The 19147-nt window shown below is 44.0% G+C and overlaps 1 protein-coding gene across 1 annotated transcript in view; it reads left to right on the plus strand.

The window, feature by feature from the left end:
• LOC146785925 (uncharacterized) overlaps positions 1 to 15162 on the plus strand; it is a 239863-nt gene extending 224701 nt beyond the window's left edge. Inside the window, exon 11 of the mRNA XM_085635323.1 lies at positions 14573 to 15162. Coding sequence (XP_085491449.1) covers positions 14573 to 15031 — 459 coding nt within the window. The 3' untranslated portion in view covers positions 15032 to 15162. The remainder of the gene's footprint in view (positions 1 to 14572) is intronic.
• The last annotated feature ends 3985 nt before the right edge of the window (positions 15163 to 19147 follow it).

A 19147-nucleotide genomic window follows, 5' to 3' on the forward strand; every position in this document is an offset into this window, starting at 1 on the left:
AATATTCTCCGTGCGGGATGACGTCGGTGCGAATCGTACTTCCTGGTTCGTGAATGGCAGGCTGCGTGCGTCCCGACGTCAGGACGGCGCTTTCCCGGATCACATTTGTATGTTTATTTTCGTCGGTCGGGGTTTTGTACGATTCGTACGGAAATGGTATTTCCGTGCGATTCGTACTTCCATGTTTGTATATTTTTACGACCGGGTACGCGTCGGACGGAGAATATGCTCCGTCCGACGGTTCGGACTCGGTTTTTACAGGATCGTGATCGGCACCCTGATGTCTGAACTGTTGATAATTCAAAAGTAGTCTTCTGTGGAGTTGCAGGAGCACAAGTTCATATTGTGCTAACTTTGCACTGATAAAAGATTCGTGTGAGATTCATATGGCAACCTTTTCTTTTCTTTCACTCTCGATGGCTGCTTTATACATTTGGAACTGAATGAAAGTGAGACTGGTCACTGAGCCTCAGATCATGTGCACTGAAATATTGTGAAGATGTTATTGTTTATTTGACTTCCAACAAAATGTTTCCACCATTCCTGAACTGGGGGATCTGGCCTGCGCTGCCTTTGCAGTGTGCTGCGAAAGTGGTGTGCTCAAACAGAAAATAGTAATTGAACTAGGGCCCAGCAGACGAGGGAGTTAAGGAAGAGTTATTGACCATGAGCAACAGAGAATCTAGAAGAAAGGAAGAAGACAGACGTGAAATAAAGAGAGAAAAATACGTGTATTTGTGGAGATGCTGAATGCCTAAATATATATTGGTTTGAGAGAAGGGAAGAAAAAGAGAAGTTGTGACGGCTGCAAGTGAAAAGAGACTAGAGAAGGGAAGATATGTATCAGGCAGATAGACAAGAAAGACTGTGCTTAGAGAGACAAAAATAGATTGTTTTGACAGGACTGACAAGGTGATAAAGAGACAGCTGATAGTGTAAAAAAAGAGACATCTGAGTGAAGGGAGAGAGACAACTGAGAATGAAGGTTCAGACCTACAGAGCGAAAGTGTAGGAGTGCAAGAAGCAATGTTGTGAGAGAACTCCGAGAGGTACAGAAAAATAGGGATTCATGTGTAAGAGAGAGGACCAATGAGACAAACATGATAGAAAGATTTGCTGAGAGATAGGGCAATGGATATCGATTAGGGGTTGCAATGGGTCGCAGTTGTGACTCCTGGATTGTTCTTTCAAATCCCTCGCAGTGCTTTTGCTCTCTCATGGCATCTGATGTGGCAAGAACATCGAGGCAGCTGCATTTGTGAGTGTTAGGTCTCCTCCCTTCCTGTTATGTGGCCGTTTTTTTTTTATGCCAATAATGAATAATAGTCTATTATTCAATATTAGTGTAATAAAATGGAGTCCTAGGAGCTGTAACAGGACATGTGCTAACCGCTGAGGTAAGTTAAAGAAAATGCTTTTAAATGTATGTTGTGTCCATGTGTGCAAGTGTGTGTGTGACAGCGTAAGTGTGAGAGTGAGTGTATTTTTATGTGCAAGCATGTTTGTGTGTGACAGTGAGTGTGAGTGAGAATGAATGTGATGCGTGTTAGAGAGAATTAGTGTGAATGAGAATGAATGTAAAAATGATTAAGAGTGAGTGGCAGTGATGAATGTAACTGAGTGAGAATAAATGCATCAAAGTGAGTGAGAATAAGTTACAATGAGTGAATGAGAGTAAGAATGATTACAAGTGAGTGAGCAGGAATGTAGGACTGAGTGGCTCTGTATGTGTGGGTGGCTTTGTGTGTGTCGCTCTGTGTGGGTGCAAATGCAATAGGTCTCGCATTGGAGAGTGATTAAGCTATTGACATTGTAAATAACAATGCCGTTTCTTTAAATGTTTTAAAAACCAAAACATAAACAAGAATAATGTCATGAGCAATGCCAACAGCTCTAACTTTAACAATGCCGAGACCATTGCATTGTAAATGCTTGTTAGTTCTGTAGTGGATTGTGGATTTATAGTGGAATAGGGTGGAAAGTAATTTAATTATAACAAATTAATGATTAATTTTTATTCAATAATATTTATTTCATTGATTTTTAATAGTTTTAATTGAGCTTTTAGTATTTTTTGGTAAATCGTATGTCTGAGTTGTGGGGTTTATGGGGGAAAAGATGGGAAGTAATGTATTTCTAATTAATTAATAATTAGTTGCTAATTAATATTCATTCATTGATAATTAATTATGATAATTGTGCAATTTTTGTATGTGTGGGTTGTGGGGTTTATAGGAGTAAAGGGTGGGAAGTAATTTATTTTTTATTAATTACTAATTGTTTGAAAATTAATATAAATTCATTGATAATTATTTATTAATTGTTTATTTAAATTTTTGGTGTGGGTTTTAGGTTTATGGGGTAAAGGGTGGTGGGGAGTAAATTCATTTTAATTAATTTATAATTAATTGTTAAATACTAGTAGCTATTTAATTGAACATTTATTTTAATTGTGTAAGTATTTGTTTTTAAGTTTAATTTTAGGTGTGGATTGTGGGGATTATAGGGGTAAAGGTTGGGAAGTTATATAATTTTAATGAATTATAATTTGGCTTTTAATTAATATTTGTTTGATAATTAGTTATGTTAATTATGCAAATACATTAAAAAAAATATTTTACATGTGGGCTGTGGGTTTTGTAGGGGTATGAGGTGTGAAGTAAATTAATTTTAAGCAATTCATATTTTTTTAATTAATATTAATTATTAATTACACAATAATTGTGTTGTGTGTTTTGTGGGGGTATATTGTTGGAAGTACATTAATATTAATAATTATTAATTATTATTAGTTATTTAATGAAAATTCGTATTTTGATCATTATTTATATTAATAATGTAAATCATTTTTTGGGTGCAGGTTGGGAGTTTTGTGGTATTATAGGGTGGGAAGTAATTAAACTAAATGTATGTCATAATTAATGCTTCTATTATTAAATTTATAATAATATTTGTAGGTGTTTGTGATATGTATTTCAAATTATAATTAGTGTTGTTATATTATATATATATATTTTCAACATATTTATATATTTTTTATTTACATTGTTTTAAAAAAAAAATATTTTGATGTTGAACTGACTGGATTGGGAATAGAAAATATTACCCTTCCGCTATCCAACACTTTCCCTACTGTTGCATTTATAGGAGTGGGAATAGTAAATTCTACCCCTCCGCATTCCAATTCTTTCCCTACTGTTCTAATGACTGGAGTGGGAATAGTAAATGTTACCCCTTCGCTATCCAACACTTTCCGTACTGTTGCACATATTGGATTGGGAATAGTAAATTGTATCCCTCCGCTACCCAACACTACCCCTACTATTACACTCAGTGGAATGGGAATAGTAAATTGTACCTCTCTGCAATCCAACACTTTCCCTACTTTTGCAGTTATTGGAGTGGGACTATTAAATTTTATTTCTCAGCAATCTAAGCTTTTTACTAGTGATGGATTAATTGTAGCGGGAATAGTAAATGTTAGTATTTTTCAATATAATATTTTATCTAATTTTGTATTTATTGTAGTGAGAGAAGTAAATTTTACTTTTATTTGATGTAACAATTTTATTTCTGTTGTGTTGTGTGAGTAGTACATTTTATATATTATTACGATAAGAATTTGTTTATTTTTGTTGTAGTGGGAAAATTATATGTATTCATTATACATTTTAATACCTTATTTTATATTTTTTTAATTTATATAATTATGTTTTTGTTTCTTTCGAAGAAGAATATTTATAATTTGTAATGATTTTCTGTTTGTAAATACATTTTTTAAATTGTAAAAAGAAATTATAGTTAATTTTTAATTTTAGTGTTTTTTTTAAATATTTTATGTGTATACATATATGTATGTTATATTATTATATTATTTAAACAATTTTAAATTATGATATAGTTTACAAATATTAGTTAAATTATATTTGAAATAGATATATAATAATATATATGTATATGTATGTGTGTAAGTTTTTGAAAGTAAGTTTATTTGTTATCTTTGTTAAAATATATATTTAAAATATTTTATTTTATTAAATTAATGTTAGCATTTAATATATTTTATTTTTAATATTTGAATCTGTATGTATTTTAAAATCTATATTTAATACTATATATTTGTTAACTTTTTTTATATTTTTGCACTTAGCTTTTTCAAGTATAGGTAGTTTATTTTTTTGTTGTCAATATTTTTGCCTCGATAATTTTGTAGGTCAATGTTTTCCTAGTTGATATTCTGTCAGAGAACCTTGTACGTATCCTAGCATACTCATGAGCATGTGCAATTGTTTACGTGCACATTTTCAACACACATGTTCCAAGATCATGTTTATATACAACTTGTAAATGAATGTTTTCACACAAATTCTGAAAATTGTAATGGAACTGAAGTACATTATAGTACGGTAAGGAAGAGCTGAGGTTCAACACTGTGGCTAAGCGCCAGGCAATAAAGTTACAATCTAGCTTTTATTTGTTTCTTACATCGCTGTCTTGTTGCTACACAGGGCCGGCTTTAGCACTGGTGATGCCTCCCAATGACCTCCTTCTCCACAGATTCCCTCACGACTACCCTCAACAGTGTCCCTCATCCCTCCATAAGCCCTCTCTTTCATGTGCATTTCATTTGTTTTGTAGCACTACTCGTACCAGTGTAGGGTGTCAGAGCACTTTTCATTACACACACATTTTACAGAGGCAATGAATCAAACATTTGTAAATCAGAGTATAGTAAATATTATATAAGACAATGAGGATTACAAGTTGTAGGAGCCACATGTCACCATGACTAGTAGACAGTATATTTTAAGTGTTTGGTTTGTAGAAGCACAATTTTAGCTGTTGCGGTTGGCTTTACTAATAAGAATGTATCTTTACTCAAACTAACCATTTTTAGCACCATTGGGATAATGAAAGATTGAGGAAAAACATAACTTTCTAATCTATACCATGCAGTTTGCATGCAGCTCTTTGGAAACACTTCGTAGGTCACTGTGCTATATTATGATTGCAATGTAGGAACTGCAAGTAACAAAATGACCTCTGTGCCAATAGACAAAAGCCACTGAACTATCCGCATAAAATAAATTTATGTGGTCTTCATGGTGCACATTCTTTTCAGCAGACATATGCGCTACTTTATTATTAATCAAAACTGCCACTAGACAAAACTTGATTTCTCTCGTGTACGAACGTTAATCACCAGCGTTATCTTGATATTTTTATTGTTTTCTGAAAACTGCTGGACACACAAGGACATTTGCAGCAGGTGCTTTTAAACCCATAAGTTATTTCTAAATACAGTACCCTCCGAGCTCAATGCCAGTTGTGGCTGCACCTATCGCACCGCCCTAAAGCGGCCCTTGTTGCTACACCAACTTACAATGACTTATTATTCAATATTCTAAGTGGAAAAGAAACATTCAGTTTGTAGAAGATGCTTAGAGAAAAGGAGGCATCATCTGCAAGAAAAAGAGACCTTCTTTTACTTTCATTGTGGTACAAGGAAATAGAAGAAGGACTGTCGAAGCAGATGCTGAAGGGTGAATCGGTTGCAAATGCTTCTTCTATCTCAATGTCTTTTGTAGACAAAAAGGAGGACTAGCCCAATTGTTTCCTGCTGCTACGTGATACAGCTGTACTTTTAATGTATCCAAAAGTTCTTTACTGCGTCTACTGCTAAATGAAGCATTTCCAATCTGTCAATAGCATTTGGAAGTAATGCCTTCATACCCTGCCAGAGTAGTAGAGAATGAGGATGACAAGGCATCTGTCTTCCTGCTCTCTTCCTTTTGCCTTGCAGTGTGAGCGGATATTCAAACTCACCTCCTAGAAAAGCCACAACACAGTCAAGCATCCGTTCTACTACGCGGATGGGGGCTGATGCAACACCTCACCTGTGCATTGTTCATAACAAAGCACGTACTCCTTTTTGAAAAGGCAACCTGCCCTGCTAAAATCACTACAACCTGCATACTTCTTGAACTACTGTATGAATAGAAATCTAGTTAAATACACTATGGGGCATATTCACAAGGAGCTATCACCAAATTAACGGCACTTTATCGCAGCCAACGTCGTGATAAATTTACCACCTCATTCACAAGCTGGTGCTAACAGCCAATATCACCAGTTTTCCCGCGATAGCAGCTGCAAAAAACATCGCCACAGAGGACCCCCGCAAACATCGCTAATGAGATGCAGAGTGGGCGTTCCTGTGCCAAACGCCGCGACAACACCACTCCTCAACATTCACAACGACCAGACAGATCGGCGATAAAAACACAAAACAGGCGATAAGGCGCGTTAGCACAAGGAAATCTACACCTGCTCTGACCAGGTGGTCAGTCGGATGGCAGCCAGCACCACAAAAGGGAGACCAGTCCAGGGCCACATCGGAAGGGCAACAGATGCCATGGAGCCACACATCATGCGGCCCGGACACCCAAGAGAACAACAACAACCACCACACCCAGGACCCCAACCCACACCCGAACACCCCCCCGAACCACCACAGACGCAGCTGAGACAAAGACAGTGGACCCCCAGGAAACATACCAGCCACACAGACCCAACATCAGACAATGTTTTTGCAGCCACCACAGCACCGAGACCGCCCTCATCGCCGCCACTGACGACATCAGGACCCTGATTGACAGAGGAGAAACAGCCGCCCTCATCCTCCTGGACCTATCAGCAGCCTTTGACACGGTCTGCCACCGCACCCTATCAGCACGCCTCCATGACGCCGGTATCCAAGAGAAGGCCCTGGCCTGGACCACATCCTTCCTCTCCGGCAGAACCCAGAGCGTCCGCCTCCCACCCTTCCGCTCCAAATCCACCAAGATCATCTGCAGCGTCCCACAGGGATCCTCCCTCAGCCTGACGCTGTTCAATATCTACATGGCACCTCTCGCCCACGTCGCACGACAACATAACCTCAACATCATCTCCTACGCCGACGAACCTCCCAGCTGATCATATCCCTCACCGAAGACCCCCACACCACCAAAGCCAACCTCCACAGAGGAATGAAGGCCGTATCTGACTCGATGAAGGACAGCAGACTGAGGCTGAACTCAGACAAGACGGAGGTCCTCATTCTCGGACCCACCCCATCAGCCTGGGACGACTCTTGGTGGCCCACATCGCTAGGCATAGCCCCGGAACCCACGGACCACGCACGCACGCAACCTGGGGGTCATCCTCGACTCCACTCTCTCCATGACCAGGCAAGTTAACGCCGTCTCCGCGTCCTGCTTCAACACCCTCCGTATGCTCCACAGGATCTTCAAATGGATCCCCCTCGACACAAGAAAAACCCATCACCCAGGCCCTCATCACCAACAGACTCGACTACGGGAACGCCCTCTACTCAGGAACAACAAACAAGCTCCTGAGACGACAGAACGCCTCGGCCCGACTCATCCTCAACGTCCCCCGCCGCAGCCACATCACACCCCACCTGAGAGGCCTGCACTGGCTCCCCATCAACAAAAGGATCACCTTCAAACTCCTCATCCACGCACACAAAGCACTTCACAACACCGGACCCACTTACCTCAACAACCGACTCAGATTCCACACCCCCACCCAAAGCCTCCGCTCATCCAACCTCGCCCTCGCCACAGTCCCCCGCATCTGGAAATCCACCGTCGGCGGCAGATCCTTCTCCTACCTCACAGCCAAGACCTGGAACACTCTCCCCACCATCCTACGACAGACCCAGGACCTGCTGGCCTTCAGAAGACTCCTCAAGACCTGGCTCTTCAATCAGTAGAGGCTCCCCCTCCCCGGCGCCTTGAGACCCTCTCGGGTATGTAGCGCGCTTTACAAATGCAGTGATTGATTGATTGAATGTCACCGTCCACTATAGGCTGAAAGGGACAACCATCTTACGCATCCTGATCATCATCGCCTAATAGGCCTACGGCACCAAAACAGCAGACAACCAACATCCCACCCCACACAAAGCTGCTAGCTTGGCTGCACCTGTTGGACCCTGGTACCCAACAAACAACACCCACCTGAGTCAGAGGAGTCACACAGGCAGCCACATCCAAGTCACCCTCACCTGTCCTGGACATCTCCATCACCCTGGTACCCCAGTCCCCATATGTACAACAAAATGCGCAGGACACGATGGAGATCAAGCAAGGACCATTTGCTTAGCAGGATGCACGCACGTGTTGGTGGCAATACACAGCACACATGTCAAACCTGTACCCCCTGGTGACAAAACACACAATCACCACAACAGGAGGCACACATCTCACAACAATGTGTAGGCAACAACAGAACACAGTGGAACCCTCAACAAGGTTGCCTACAAATACACAGCCAGTGTGCATGATACCGTCATCCTCTGACAGTCCATCACCAACCAGCGTCACCAGGATGGCAACAAGGGAAATGCACAGCCCCTTGGCAAGTACAGAAATAACACCCTACACACCTCAACCACATAAACATGCAAATCACAAGTCTGGCAATGCACACATCACAAATGCACAACCAAGATGCGCAACAACATGCCCACCCACCAGACACAACAGAACTACTTACAATGGCCACCTGGGCAAGCCCTGAACATGAGCCATCAGCGGCATGGCACCTCAGCCACATAATACCTGAATGTGGGAAGAGGTGGCAACCAGGCATGTCTGAATGATACAGCAGGACCATGATTGGGAAGGTACACCATGCCAAGAGTGGTGGAGATGTGCTGGACAGACCACAGTATGCAGAACACGGACATATCCATAGCGACAAACACCTCCGGTGTATGAGGTGCAGTGCACATTGGATGCAACCATGTCACCCCAGCCAGTGGGGGACTTCGCTGAACTTTTTCCTGTTACGCACCCCCTAAGCATCACCGGAGTAGGAAGGCCCTGCATACGCCACACCAGTGTAGGGGTGTGAATAAAAAGCACGTAAGCCTGGGCGTGGTCCTTTTCTGGAAAGACCCACGTCCCAGCCAGGGCAGCACCTCTCACCCCGTCACGAGGTCGACACCGTCCTCGTGAGCTGAGTTGCCTGCGATGCTGTGCGCCTGCTGTACCCCGGGCCGCTGGACCCTGAAGCCATCAGGCCCGCCCTTGTGCAGCCAGGCCACACTGATCACCTTCCGACAACGGCGTGTGTCAAGGAGGGCCCACCACGTGCCGTTGAAAGCTCCAAGCACAAGGCCCACAACCTCGTCAGCCTACTCATACCATCACGGACTCCATGACACAGGCCCGCTTCACTCCTTCTCGTTTACGCACTCTACTGCCACCTTCAGCCTACTCGTCGGACCAGTAGGTCCCATGTGGGAAACTGTGTCCTGAATCATGAATGACAGTGACCCCAAATCCGGGCCAGGGGCCACAGCACCAAACCCCCCGATTAGTGAGGCATAGTTCCATATGGACATCTTGCGAAACCTGGTGTCGCTAACACTGTGGAACGTCAGCTAGCAAAACGTGGTGCCACTAACCCTGTGCAACATCAGCTGGTGAAACGTGGTGCCACTAACCCTGTGCAACGTCAGCTGGCGAAACGTGGTGCCACTGAACCTGAACTACGCAGACCGGTGGGGCCATCCAACCTATGCCGGCGACACTCCGTGAATGGGCCGTGCTGACTGCTGCCTCAGGCCTACACCACGGTCAGGTAGGTCACACATGTGGAACTGAGTCCTGATTACACCATGGCAGTGAACATCATTTAAGGTATAGGTCAAGTCACTATACTCCCTTTGTTGTGGTGCCAACAAGTCTGTGCATGGCATCACAACCACACATGTCTGTGGGCCTACGCCGACCACTGCCCTCGGCCTATGCTGCGCACGAGTGGGTCACACATTTGGAAATGAACAACGATCATTCAAAGGCAGAGTTGGAATCATTGCATGCAAGGAGAGGCATAAGGGGAAGACGCTTTTCTGCCAGGAGGAAAATAAGTACCATTGTCATGGAGGTGATCGAACACTACCGACAACTGCCCTTGTGTTACTGACTCTGTGCCTCGCGAGCCAACGACACGTGGCTGTGGCCCACTGCTGACCGTTGCCTCCGGCCTACACTGCGGTCCAGTAGGTCACAGAGTCTTGACTTGGCAATGTTGGAGTTCACATCTGTGTACCGGCATCATCGCAGACTGCATCCCCTCTCAGCACCTGTGCAACTAAGTCTGTTCCCCGAAATTCATGAACACTCACTGCTCGTACATTGGTGGCGTCTGAGCCTATGGACTAGGGGGCAGTTTTCATCCTCCTGCAGAATGAATTGGTGGTGGCAACGAGGCTGTTGCATTCAAATCCTCCATCTGCTGCTTCATGATAAAATCAAACCTTTCGGCGTCTTACCATGGAGGACACCTTCCACTGTCCCCCGCAACCCTCCACAACATGCACCTCCTCGGACAATGACAGGGACCCGCTCAGATCGCATGTCACCGTCCAGTGGCTGGGTGCCTGTGCTGGCTGCAGTGCATCCGGGGCCACCAACTCTGTGTTGCTCAGTTCTGTGGCCCCTTCTACTGTGACATTGAATGGCCCCTGAGGCGATGGCCTTGTGTTCATCAATGCCATGTGTCTGTGGCCCTGCGTTGTCCGCAGCCTCCGGCATCAACTCTGGCCCACCATGGCCCACACATAGCCCCGAGTCCTGACCAGCCCGGACGTCACATCACCATAGGAGGCACATGCCACCACTGCAAGGACCACCTCCAAATGCCATCTGCCAGAGTCGAAACGGTGGTCCTGACAGGCCTACAGAGTTGCTCAGACCTGTCGTGGATGCCATCATCGGACTGATGAACTGCTCAGCACTCCAGGTGCCAGTCACTCAGTGCACACCAAGTCATTGTCAGTTTCTGATTGACTTTTGCTCTGTGGAGAGGTTGCGCAGTAATGTCACCTCATGCAGTGTGTAAGATCTGGGACTATGATGAGGAAGATGTGTCAAGTGTGCGTATGGGAGAAGGCACAGAGATTGGCAGGGCAGGTGGCAACATCCCCAAGGCAGGATTGCAGACTGGAGGTGGTAGTCAAGCTACACACCTGGATCTGTTACTGTGTATTGCGCTTTCGATTGCGGATGCAACTGTCACCTAGGGAAGTGATGTTGACCTGGGACGTTGATGAGGAAGTTGATGCAGATGTAACACACCCCATGCCTTCTGCATCAGGACTCACCCGAAGGGACACATTCCTAGCAATATATTCACATGAGCGCTCATCTCTAGTGCCACTACCTCAGTGTGCTGCAACTCGCGGAACCTCCAGAATGAACATTGGGTGAGCTCTGTCCTTACTCCGGCTCCCTCCATGTTGATCTTCATTTGACTCTGTTATGCTTGTGTTTTCTGTTTCCATTACACTGGTATCCACTGTTCAAGTTGTTGCCAGCACCAAGCACTCCATGCGGGCTGTTTTATACTCACCCCACACACATCAAGCACAGGCGTCACTGTACATGTGGCCCTGCCAATAAAGGTGCCGGGGTTACGTGCCCATAGCCAGTTCGGCCTGATAAATGCATATGTCCCTGTGTTTCCGTTGTATGCATGAGGTCCCTGGGCTCTACGACATTGCATAATGCTGTGTGTATCAGATGCTGAGATGTCACCGCAGGCAGCGGGCTAGGACCTGGACATGTGGCTTTGCCGTCACCCACTCAATTCATAAGAGGAGTGGACTGTGCCATCGTACGCAGTTCCAAGGTGGGTGAGTGACTGATGTGTGCGTTCCCCTGGGCATGGTTCAGTACTGGGTATGTGCATCTGCATGTGTCTCTATGGCAGTGTGGGTCTCCTTTATGGCGTGTAGGTGGTCCCTGAAGGGTATTAGACACCCACGTATGTGTTCTAGTTCGCATTCCATGGGTTCGGCAACACCCGCACCTGTTGGTCCACCTCCTCTTGTTGTTCTGACACCTGGCATTGGGGTGACAAGTGTGGGACAGTGACGTGTTGTTTGCCATCCGTAATTGCGAGTGCTTCATGCTGTGTGGTTTGTTGCAGGGGCTGTGTTCTCCTCTCAGTGGCTTATGAGCCCTGGTCCTGGTGGTGGGTTGTGTGGGATGTCCATGGGCTGTTGTAGGGCATCGGTGTCGAAGGTGTGATGTTTGTCTCGGGCATCACAAATGGGTTGTCTGTTCTGACCTTCTGGAGGTGTTGTTTGTCCCTCTGCTATGTGAAGGGGAGATGCATGTTGGCATTGTGTTGGCGCCTTGTTCTTGTCGACATGCAGACTGTGTGACAATGTACATTGGGACTGTTTGTCCGGTGCTGGCTATTTGTGTTGGGACAGTGGACATTTGGCCTACATGGGTGGAGTGAGGTTGTAGCCGTGGATATGCATCTCACAGTTCCCTGCTCTGTCCAATGTGATTGACCCGGTTGTGTCCCCTGTCCTGCAGTGTGGGTGTTGCACTTTGTGCCACATTGTCATGGATGTGCTGTGTTTGCTATGTGTGTGTGCTGTGGAGTGCCACGGGGATGGGGGCCATGTCCCTGGGTGATTGTGGGTGTGCAGTGTGCTGCACGACATTGTGCATGTGTGCCATTGTGCCCATCAGCCCCCGTCCCCTAGTCCCTGTCGTTTCATCACCCTGTTGTTGTTGTGTCAGGTCCTGTCGGCCTGTGTCCGTACTCCCTCCTCCTTGCACCGTCTCCACACTGATGTGTAGCCTCCTGCTCTTTCTGTTGCGCAGAACTGCCACCTCCTGTTGCCGTTGCTGCCTTCCTGTTGGCAGCGGGTTTGTACCTGTTTTAGGTTGTCGCTTTCTGCCAGCTCCTCTTGTCCTCCTTGATTGGCCTCCTCGGCACTCCGACTGCATTCCAGGTGGTCTGGTTGTGGGTCAATTGCTGATTGTGTTCTGTGACCTCTGTGACGTTGGTCTTGTTTTCCTGCGGGCTGCACCACATCTTCCTCTCCCTTTTCTCGTTGGCCTTCCCCGACCCGTTGTTCCTTGCTGGTGGTCTGTGTGGGTTGTGGGGTTCTCGTTGACCTCTGTGCTGGGTCAGGGTGCATCCATATTGCTAAGTGCTTTGGCTTTTTTCTGGTGTGTTGTTTCTGTGCTTTTTATGGTGCATTTTCCCACCAGACACGTGGGGTTTGCATGCCTGTGGCTGGTTTTTGCAACTTTTTTTTATCACGATTAGCCTCATCGCAGGATTTCTAGGGTTCGCGTACCGCATTTTTGCTGCGTGGCGTGGGTTTTCGCGCTGACATTTGACACGTTATCTGGTGACTATCGCATGCTACCGCCGTGTTGTGAATTCCACGTTGAGACGGGGTTATTTTCCCGAGATGGGCCGCGATATTAAAGTTGCGTTACGCTACTCGTGCGGTAGTTATCACAAGTTCTTGTGAATATACCCCTATATTTACTAGATTTGTATTTTTCAAAAAAGCATACTTTTTTGATGTAGTGTTCTTTTGTGCACAAGTTTGTAATTTTGAAAAATAACACCCGATACTACCATAGTGGATTTACATACTTCTTTAAATCATAATTCTAGTATGAATTTCGATGCCATGCAAACTGTGTATCATTTAGTTATCTTTCCAGAAGTCTTCTACATTCAACAAACAGACCCTGCTAGCTGCGGCTGCTCCTCAAAACAATGCACCTCATGCATTGTAAAGGAACACTTCCCAACAGGGTGTATAATACAGCCAATGGCCGATTGCATAATGGTGAGAAAGAAATACTCCTCTTGGCTGATCCAGGATGTGAAGGCAACTAATATATGAAGAGGGGTGATTGACATAAAGCATCTGTCTTTATATTTTTACTGCCTTGATGCTGATGCAAAAAGAACAAATGAACAATTGATGGCCAAAATGCTGAACTATGCCATACATTCACTCCAGTACAGACAGCTGGGCCTAAATCCATCATTTATTTTGCTTCCCATGTCATTCCAGTTTAGACCCAGCCATATGCAAATCAGTCTTGACCCTGTTCCCCATGGGAACAGTCCAGTCCGATCTGCCAGGCCAGGTCCTCCCTGGATTGGAAACAAGCATCCTAGGACCAGTTTTGGGGTAACACCCCTCATCAGCCAGGCTAGCTTCACTCCAGCGGCATGAAGAGCACGGGACCTACGTCTGGGCATACCCATCCTACTTGAGGTGACAAAAGCTGATGGCAAAAGGTCTCGGCTATCACCAGAACTAAAAAGATAAATTTTTAGGTGGAGCACACTTGTGTGCTTACACACAATATAACATTGTGGTTGGACTGCCTTGCACACCATCCCGGTGCTCCCAGTAGTATCACAGGATGAGCTTTTATTGTCTATGTAGCACAGGAACCCCTTTATCAAAGATATCTTCTTATGCATGGCAAGTCATGCTAAATTCTTTGTTATATATCATTTGTGTGGGCAGCATAATTTAGTCTTGTTTGTTTTAATGTTTGTGTGGTTTTCTCCCTTTTCAGACTTGTCTTTTAAAGCGAACAGCAAAAGCAAAAATCAATATTTAATAGACAATGGAAATGGGTGTTCATGGTTATATTTAAAAGCATCATGTTTTATGAGTAACAACATTTGTTGTTGTTTCTTTTTGTAACAGCAAACTGGTCGTGGTCATCGCCGCCATTGCCATGGTCGCCGGCATTGTCATGGTCATAGACATGGCCATAGACATGGTCATGGAAAGGGACACAGACATCATCATCATCCTCATCCCAATGGAAAACGTGATCAGAAGGAAACAGGTGCTCAAAAAAGCTCATCAGAAGAACAGGCTGGACTAAAACCAAGCGCTCCACACGCCAGACGACCTGTCGGCTCAGTACAGAGGATTGATCTAGTCAACGAGACAGATGTTTTTGTAATTCCAATTATTACTGTCCCATCACATCCAATGGGTCCTTCCATGCCAGAACCTGTTGGCCCAGGTGCCAGTGGTCCAGTCAAGAATCCAGAACCTCTGCCTTTTCCCAGTGTCCCCTCAGATTCACCTGGATGTCCAGGAGAACCCAAGCACGAGATGCCACTTGTTGCATCATTATTGCCTGCACACAAGTAAAAAGAACACCTCACTATTCAAAAGAGCAGATTAAACTCTACGTCTAAGCAGCAAAGATGCAATTCCAGTGTGTTTACTGTGGTGATGTTGGCTTGCTCAATAAGTATAAAGTAATACAAATTAGAAGCTAATCACCGGCGTCTGTGACTTTGTGTAGTTATTTCTCTTCCATTTTCTTTCAGTTCTTTATCCCAGTAATTGTGTAGAGGAACATTGTCTACACACCGTAAATAAATGTGACTGAGGAGCCAACTTAGCATTTGCACAAGTCCTAAATTAAAGCCAAGCACAATTAATAGTATTATAAGTAAAGGGGCATATCCAAGTTCCATTGGCTTACAGACCTAAAGGGCTGGCTTAAAAGCGCATTAGATATAGAGCAAGAATATGGTGAACCAGGTTTAGTGACTCAATTCACTTTTTTTCTTTTCGTAGTTTTATATAGCACAAACTCGACCCGAAGGTATCAGAGCGCTTTACATAAGCACTAGTTACGTTACACAATGACACATTCATTTTTGTTAAGCACAGGAAGATTAAGTAAGTGATTTGTCCAGAATCACAGGATGTTGAGGGTCGTAGCAGAGACTCGAACCCGCTTTCCCAGATATGAGATCGACTGCCCTAGCATTTAGACCACATCCTCTCCCCAACTTAAGCATCCATTGTAAGAATTTGACTTCTGGGTCACAGGGTCGAATGCTGGGAAAGTCACTCCGCCTTCCTTCATCCTGAGATCAATGAAATGAGTGCCATTGGGCTCGATAACAAAAAAATCTATATATCAAGTCCTAGCACACAAATCGAATCAACAGTATCACAAGTAAATTACTTATGGTAGGAGAACAAGATAAGGATAGTTTAATATTTTCTTGTAGAAACTCCAGCCAACACGTGTTTCGTCGATCGGGACAAGAGACCTGCGACTTCCTCAGGGCTGGAAAACATACATAAAAACAGAGTGTAAGCCCATGTTTCTGGGCAAAGTAGATGTATTATAATTGTGAGACTAACAATTTATCCCAACTATGCACAACATATCAAATAAATGGCTATATATAGGTGCACTAATATTTGTTCAGTGCAGGTAGCTGAATATATATCCATGACCCTTATATTGTCCACCTGAACAACCAAGGTGATGGATAATGTCTGACATGGTGCATAAACCAAAATTCACATCCCAAAGTACCTCGCAAGGTGGGATAAGTGGGGTAAAACAGTGAAATAGAGGAAGAAGTGTACAAGTGCACATAGGTTCAAGGTTAAGCGTGTGATTAAAAAATATATTATTTTTAACTATGTACTGGAAACAGGCCCAGGACTACCTTAATGTAAATGGAAAATTCTTGTAAGCCTAGAGAATGTAAAGAAATATAAGGTCCTGATCATATCTAACAGCCGATTATCCAAATACCATCCCATAGGTAAAAGGCATACCTTCTGGCTGGTTATACTTCCGACCCAGCCTCAGTATGGCAGGGAAAATTTAGGATTCCAAGAGCGGTCAACTTCTATCTTAGCACGTCTTTGAATGAAATTAGAAAAGGCAATTCAAACCTGGTGTGTGGAGGTGGGCTCATAGCGCACAACGTAATCGGCGTGCACAGCAACAAACAGCACTTCGAACGTGTCATATATAATGCAATAGTCATGCATTAATAACAAAATGAGCAGCTATAAAAGAGCTCAAAGAGTTAAAGACGTCTTTGTAACGGTCTATTCAAATTCAGGAATGATGCGAATTGTCACACTCAGTTGACTCAATCGTCCGAGATTCAATGTTCCATAATATTAATTCCAAAATAATCAATCAATCAATATAGTCTTTATTTCGATTTGTTTCAATCATAAAAGACAGTGTACATCTATAAAAATAATTTAAAATGATCGTAATACAATAATCAGCGACCGTCAAGGTTTCAATCCATTAACATCATATAATGTTCACACATTTTAAAGCATTATTGCAATAAAATCACAACAAGGTAAAACATATGATAAAGTGATTTGATTGAATATTAAAAAAGCTAAAAACAAGAAGTAAATGACAACCACATACAAGTTATCTGATACAAAAACTGCTAAGCCCATAGTTCTACAGTAAGCAGACCAGTAGTAGCAATCTGGGGGCACCCGCCACCCAATACAAGGAATAGAGCTACCACACCAGGACATAATCCTCATGACCTCCTATGGACGATCTGACAAGGCTAAAGTGCAATTATTTTTTTAGCTCGAATAACCCACATCCAACTCAAAAATGTGGCCACTGCAATCACAATGGGTTCATCATTGTTGTTCTTTAAGATCCTAAGTGCCACCATAGCACATCTAGTGCCCAAATTCACACAAATTGGTTTAAGCCATTTATTCCTGGGTGACCTATAGGCTGGGCATACAAACAGGATATGGGCAAGTGACTCAATTTGGGATGGACAGAAGGAGCATTTGTCATCCATCGGGGGCTGCCGTCTGCTGGTGAGAGCTTTAATTGGAAGCGAGCCCACTCTGAACTGATCGTATAACTTCCTATCATTCGGTCTGGTGATAAGATCCAAATAGGACTCAAGCTTGGACTCATCTTTGTGCTCCACGAATTCTCTCAACATAGTTGGCCCCACAACTGATGAAAGATGCTTGGTTTTACCCATATTCCAATATGCTGCCTTGAGGTCCCTTTTAGATGGAAATAGGGTGTCCTCAGGCGCCACCCATAGAGAACTCATCCCCATATTGGCCAGGGTGGTTTTTAAGTTGGTTAACCAGGATATCTTGCTTGAACAGCCCAACGCCCTAACTTCAGTGAAAGCCTTAGCATATAATGAGAGCTCTGGAGTTGTCCAAAGCCTTCTCCAATATGCAATAGGTCTAAAGCGGGGTAGGTCCTCTACACTATGACAACCCAGATCTAGGTATAAAGGCATCAGTGGGGTGGATTGTGGGAGGCCTATTAAAGATCTGACAAATTTGTTCTGTGCTAGGGCCAGGGATGATAAGTTCTTGTGAGCCCAAAGTTCATGGCCATATAATATGGATGAACTGATTTTGGAACTGTAGATCTTCAGGGCTGGGGCGATAGGTTTGGACCGTGAAAGCCTCTGTTCTTTTATTAATACACCAGCCAGTTGAGCATGTTTAAGGGACAGCATATCAATCTGGGACTGCCAGTTCATTCTCCTACCTAGCGTTATCCCCAGGTATGTAAATACATCTGTCTGTTCCAAGGGTACGTTGTTCATGTACACTCACCCTTTTATAACTTTATGTTTGTGGAGCACCATAAAATTTGTTTTCTCCACATTTACCACTATCTCATGATCTTGGTAAAACACCTCAAAGCGGGATAGTGCTGCTTGGAGACCCCGTTGGGTCTTGGATATAATTAGGGTGTCGTTCGCGAACATGAGTAGGGGTATCTTCATACCTGCTAACTGTGGAACATCTGTGGGATAGGTGGTATAATACTGAACAACTCTGTTTACAAATAGAGAGAACAAGGTTGGTGCTAGAACGCACACTTGTCTAACCCCCTTGTTGACAGCAAACCTATCAGTGACCTTCCCCCGCGTTTTCCAGCGAACCTGCGCATAGTTTGATTCGTGCAGTTTTACTAGGAAGGACAGCAGTTCCAACAGCATCCCCATGTCCTTAAAAGTTCTCCACATTTTGGTACGAGGGACTAGATCAAACGCGAATTTGAGATCAACAACTGCCGCGTAAATTGAGCCCCCTCCAATAATAACTGCCCTCCAGTAAATAAGCACAAACCTAAAAACCTGGTCTTAGTACTTGTGTGTGCTCGAAACCCCGCCTGCAATGGTGTTAAAATATCCATCTCTTCCATCCAGGCCTGGATTCTACTTAAAACCAACCTGGCAACTACCTTCTGAATTGAGTCTATGAGGCTGATTGGCCTGTAGTTGACAGGTTGTGAGCGATTGCCTTTTTTTAAATTTATTTTTTAAATATTTTTATTTTAACTTGTTCGTACACAAAGCAACACAGCATGTTACAATCATAATTCCCACAGTCATAAAACAAATATTCTCAGTATACAAATCAAGGACAATGCAATACAGTGTCATTTTGTAGAAACAGCAACTATCCAATGCC

The sequence above is a fragment of the Triturus cristatus genome, chromosome 11 (assembly GCF_964204655.1).
Source record: "Triturus cristatus chromosome 11, aTriCri1.1, whole genome shotgun sequence".
NCBI lineage: Eukaryota > Metazoa > Chordata > Amphibia > Caudata > Salamandridae > Triturus > Triturus cristatus.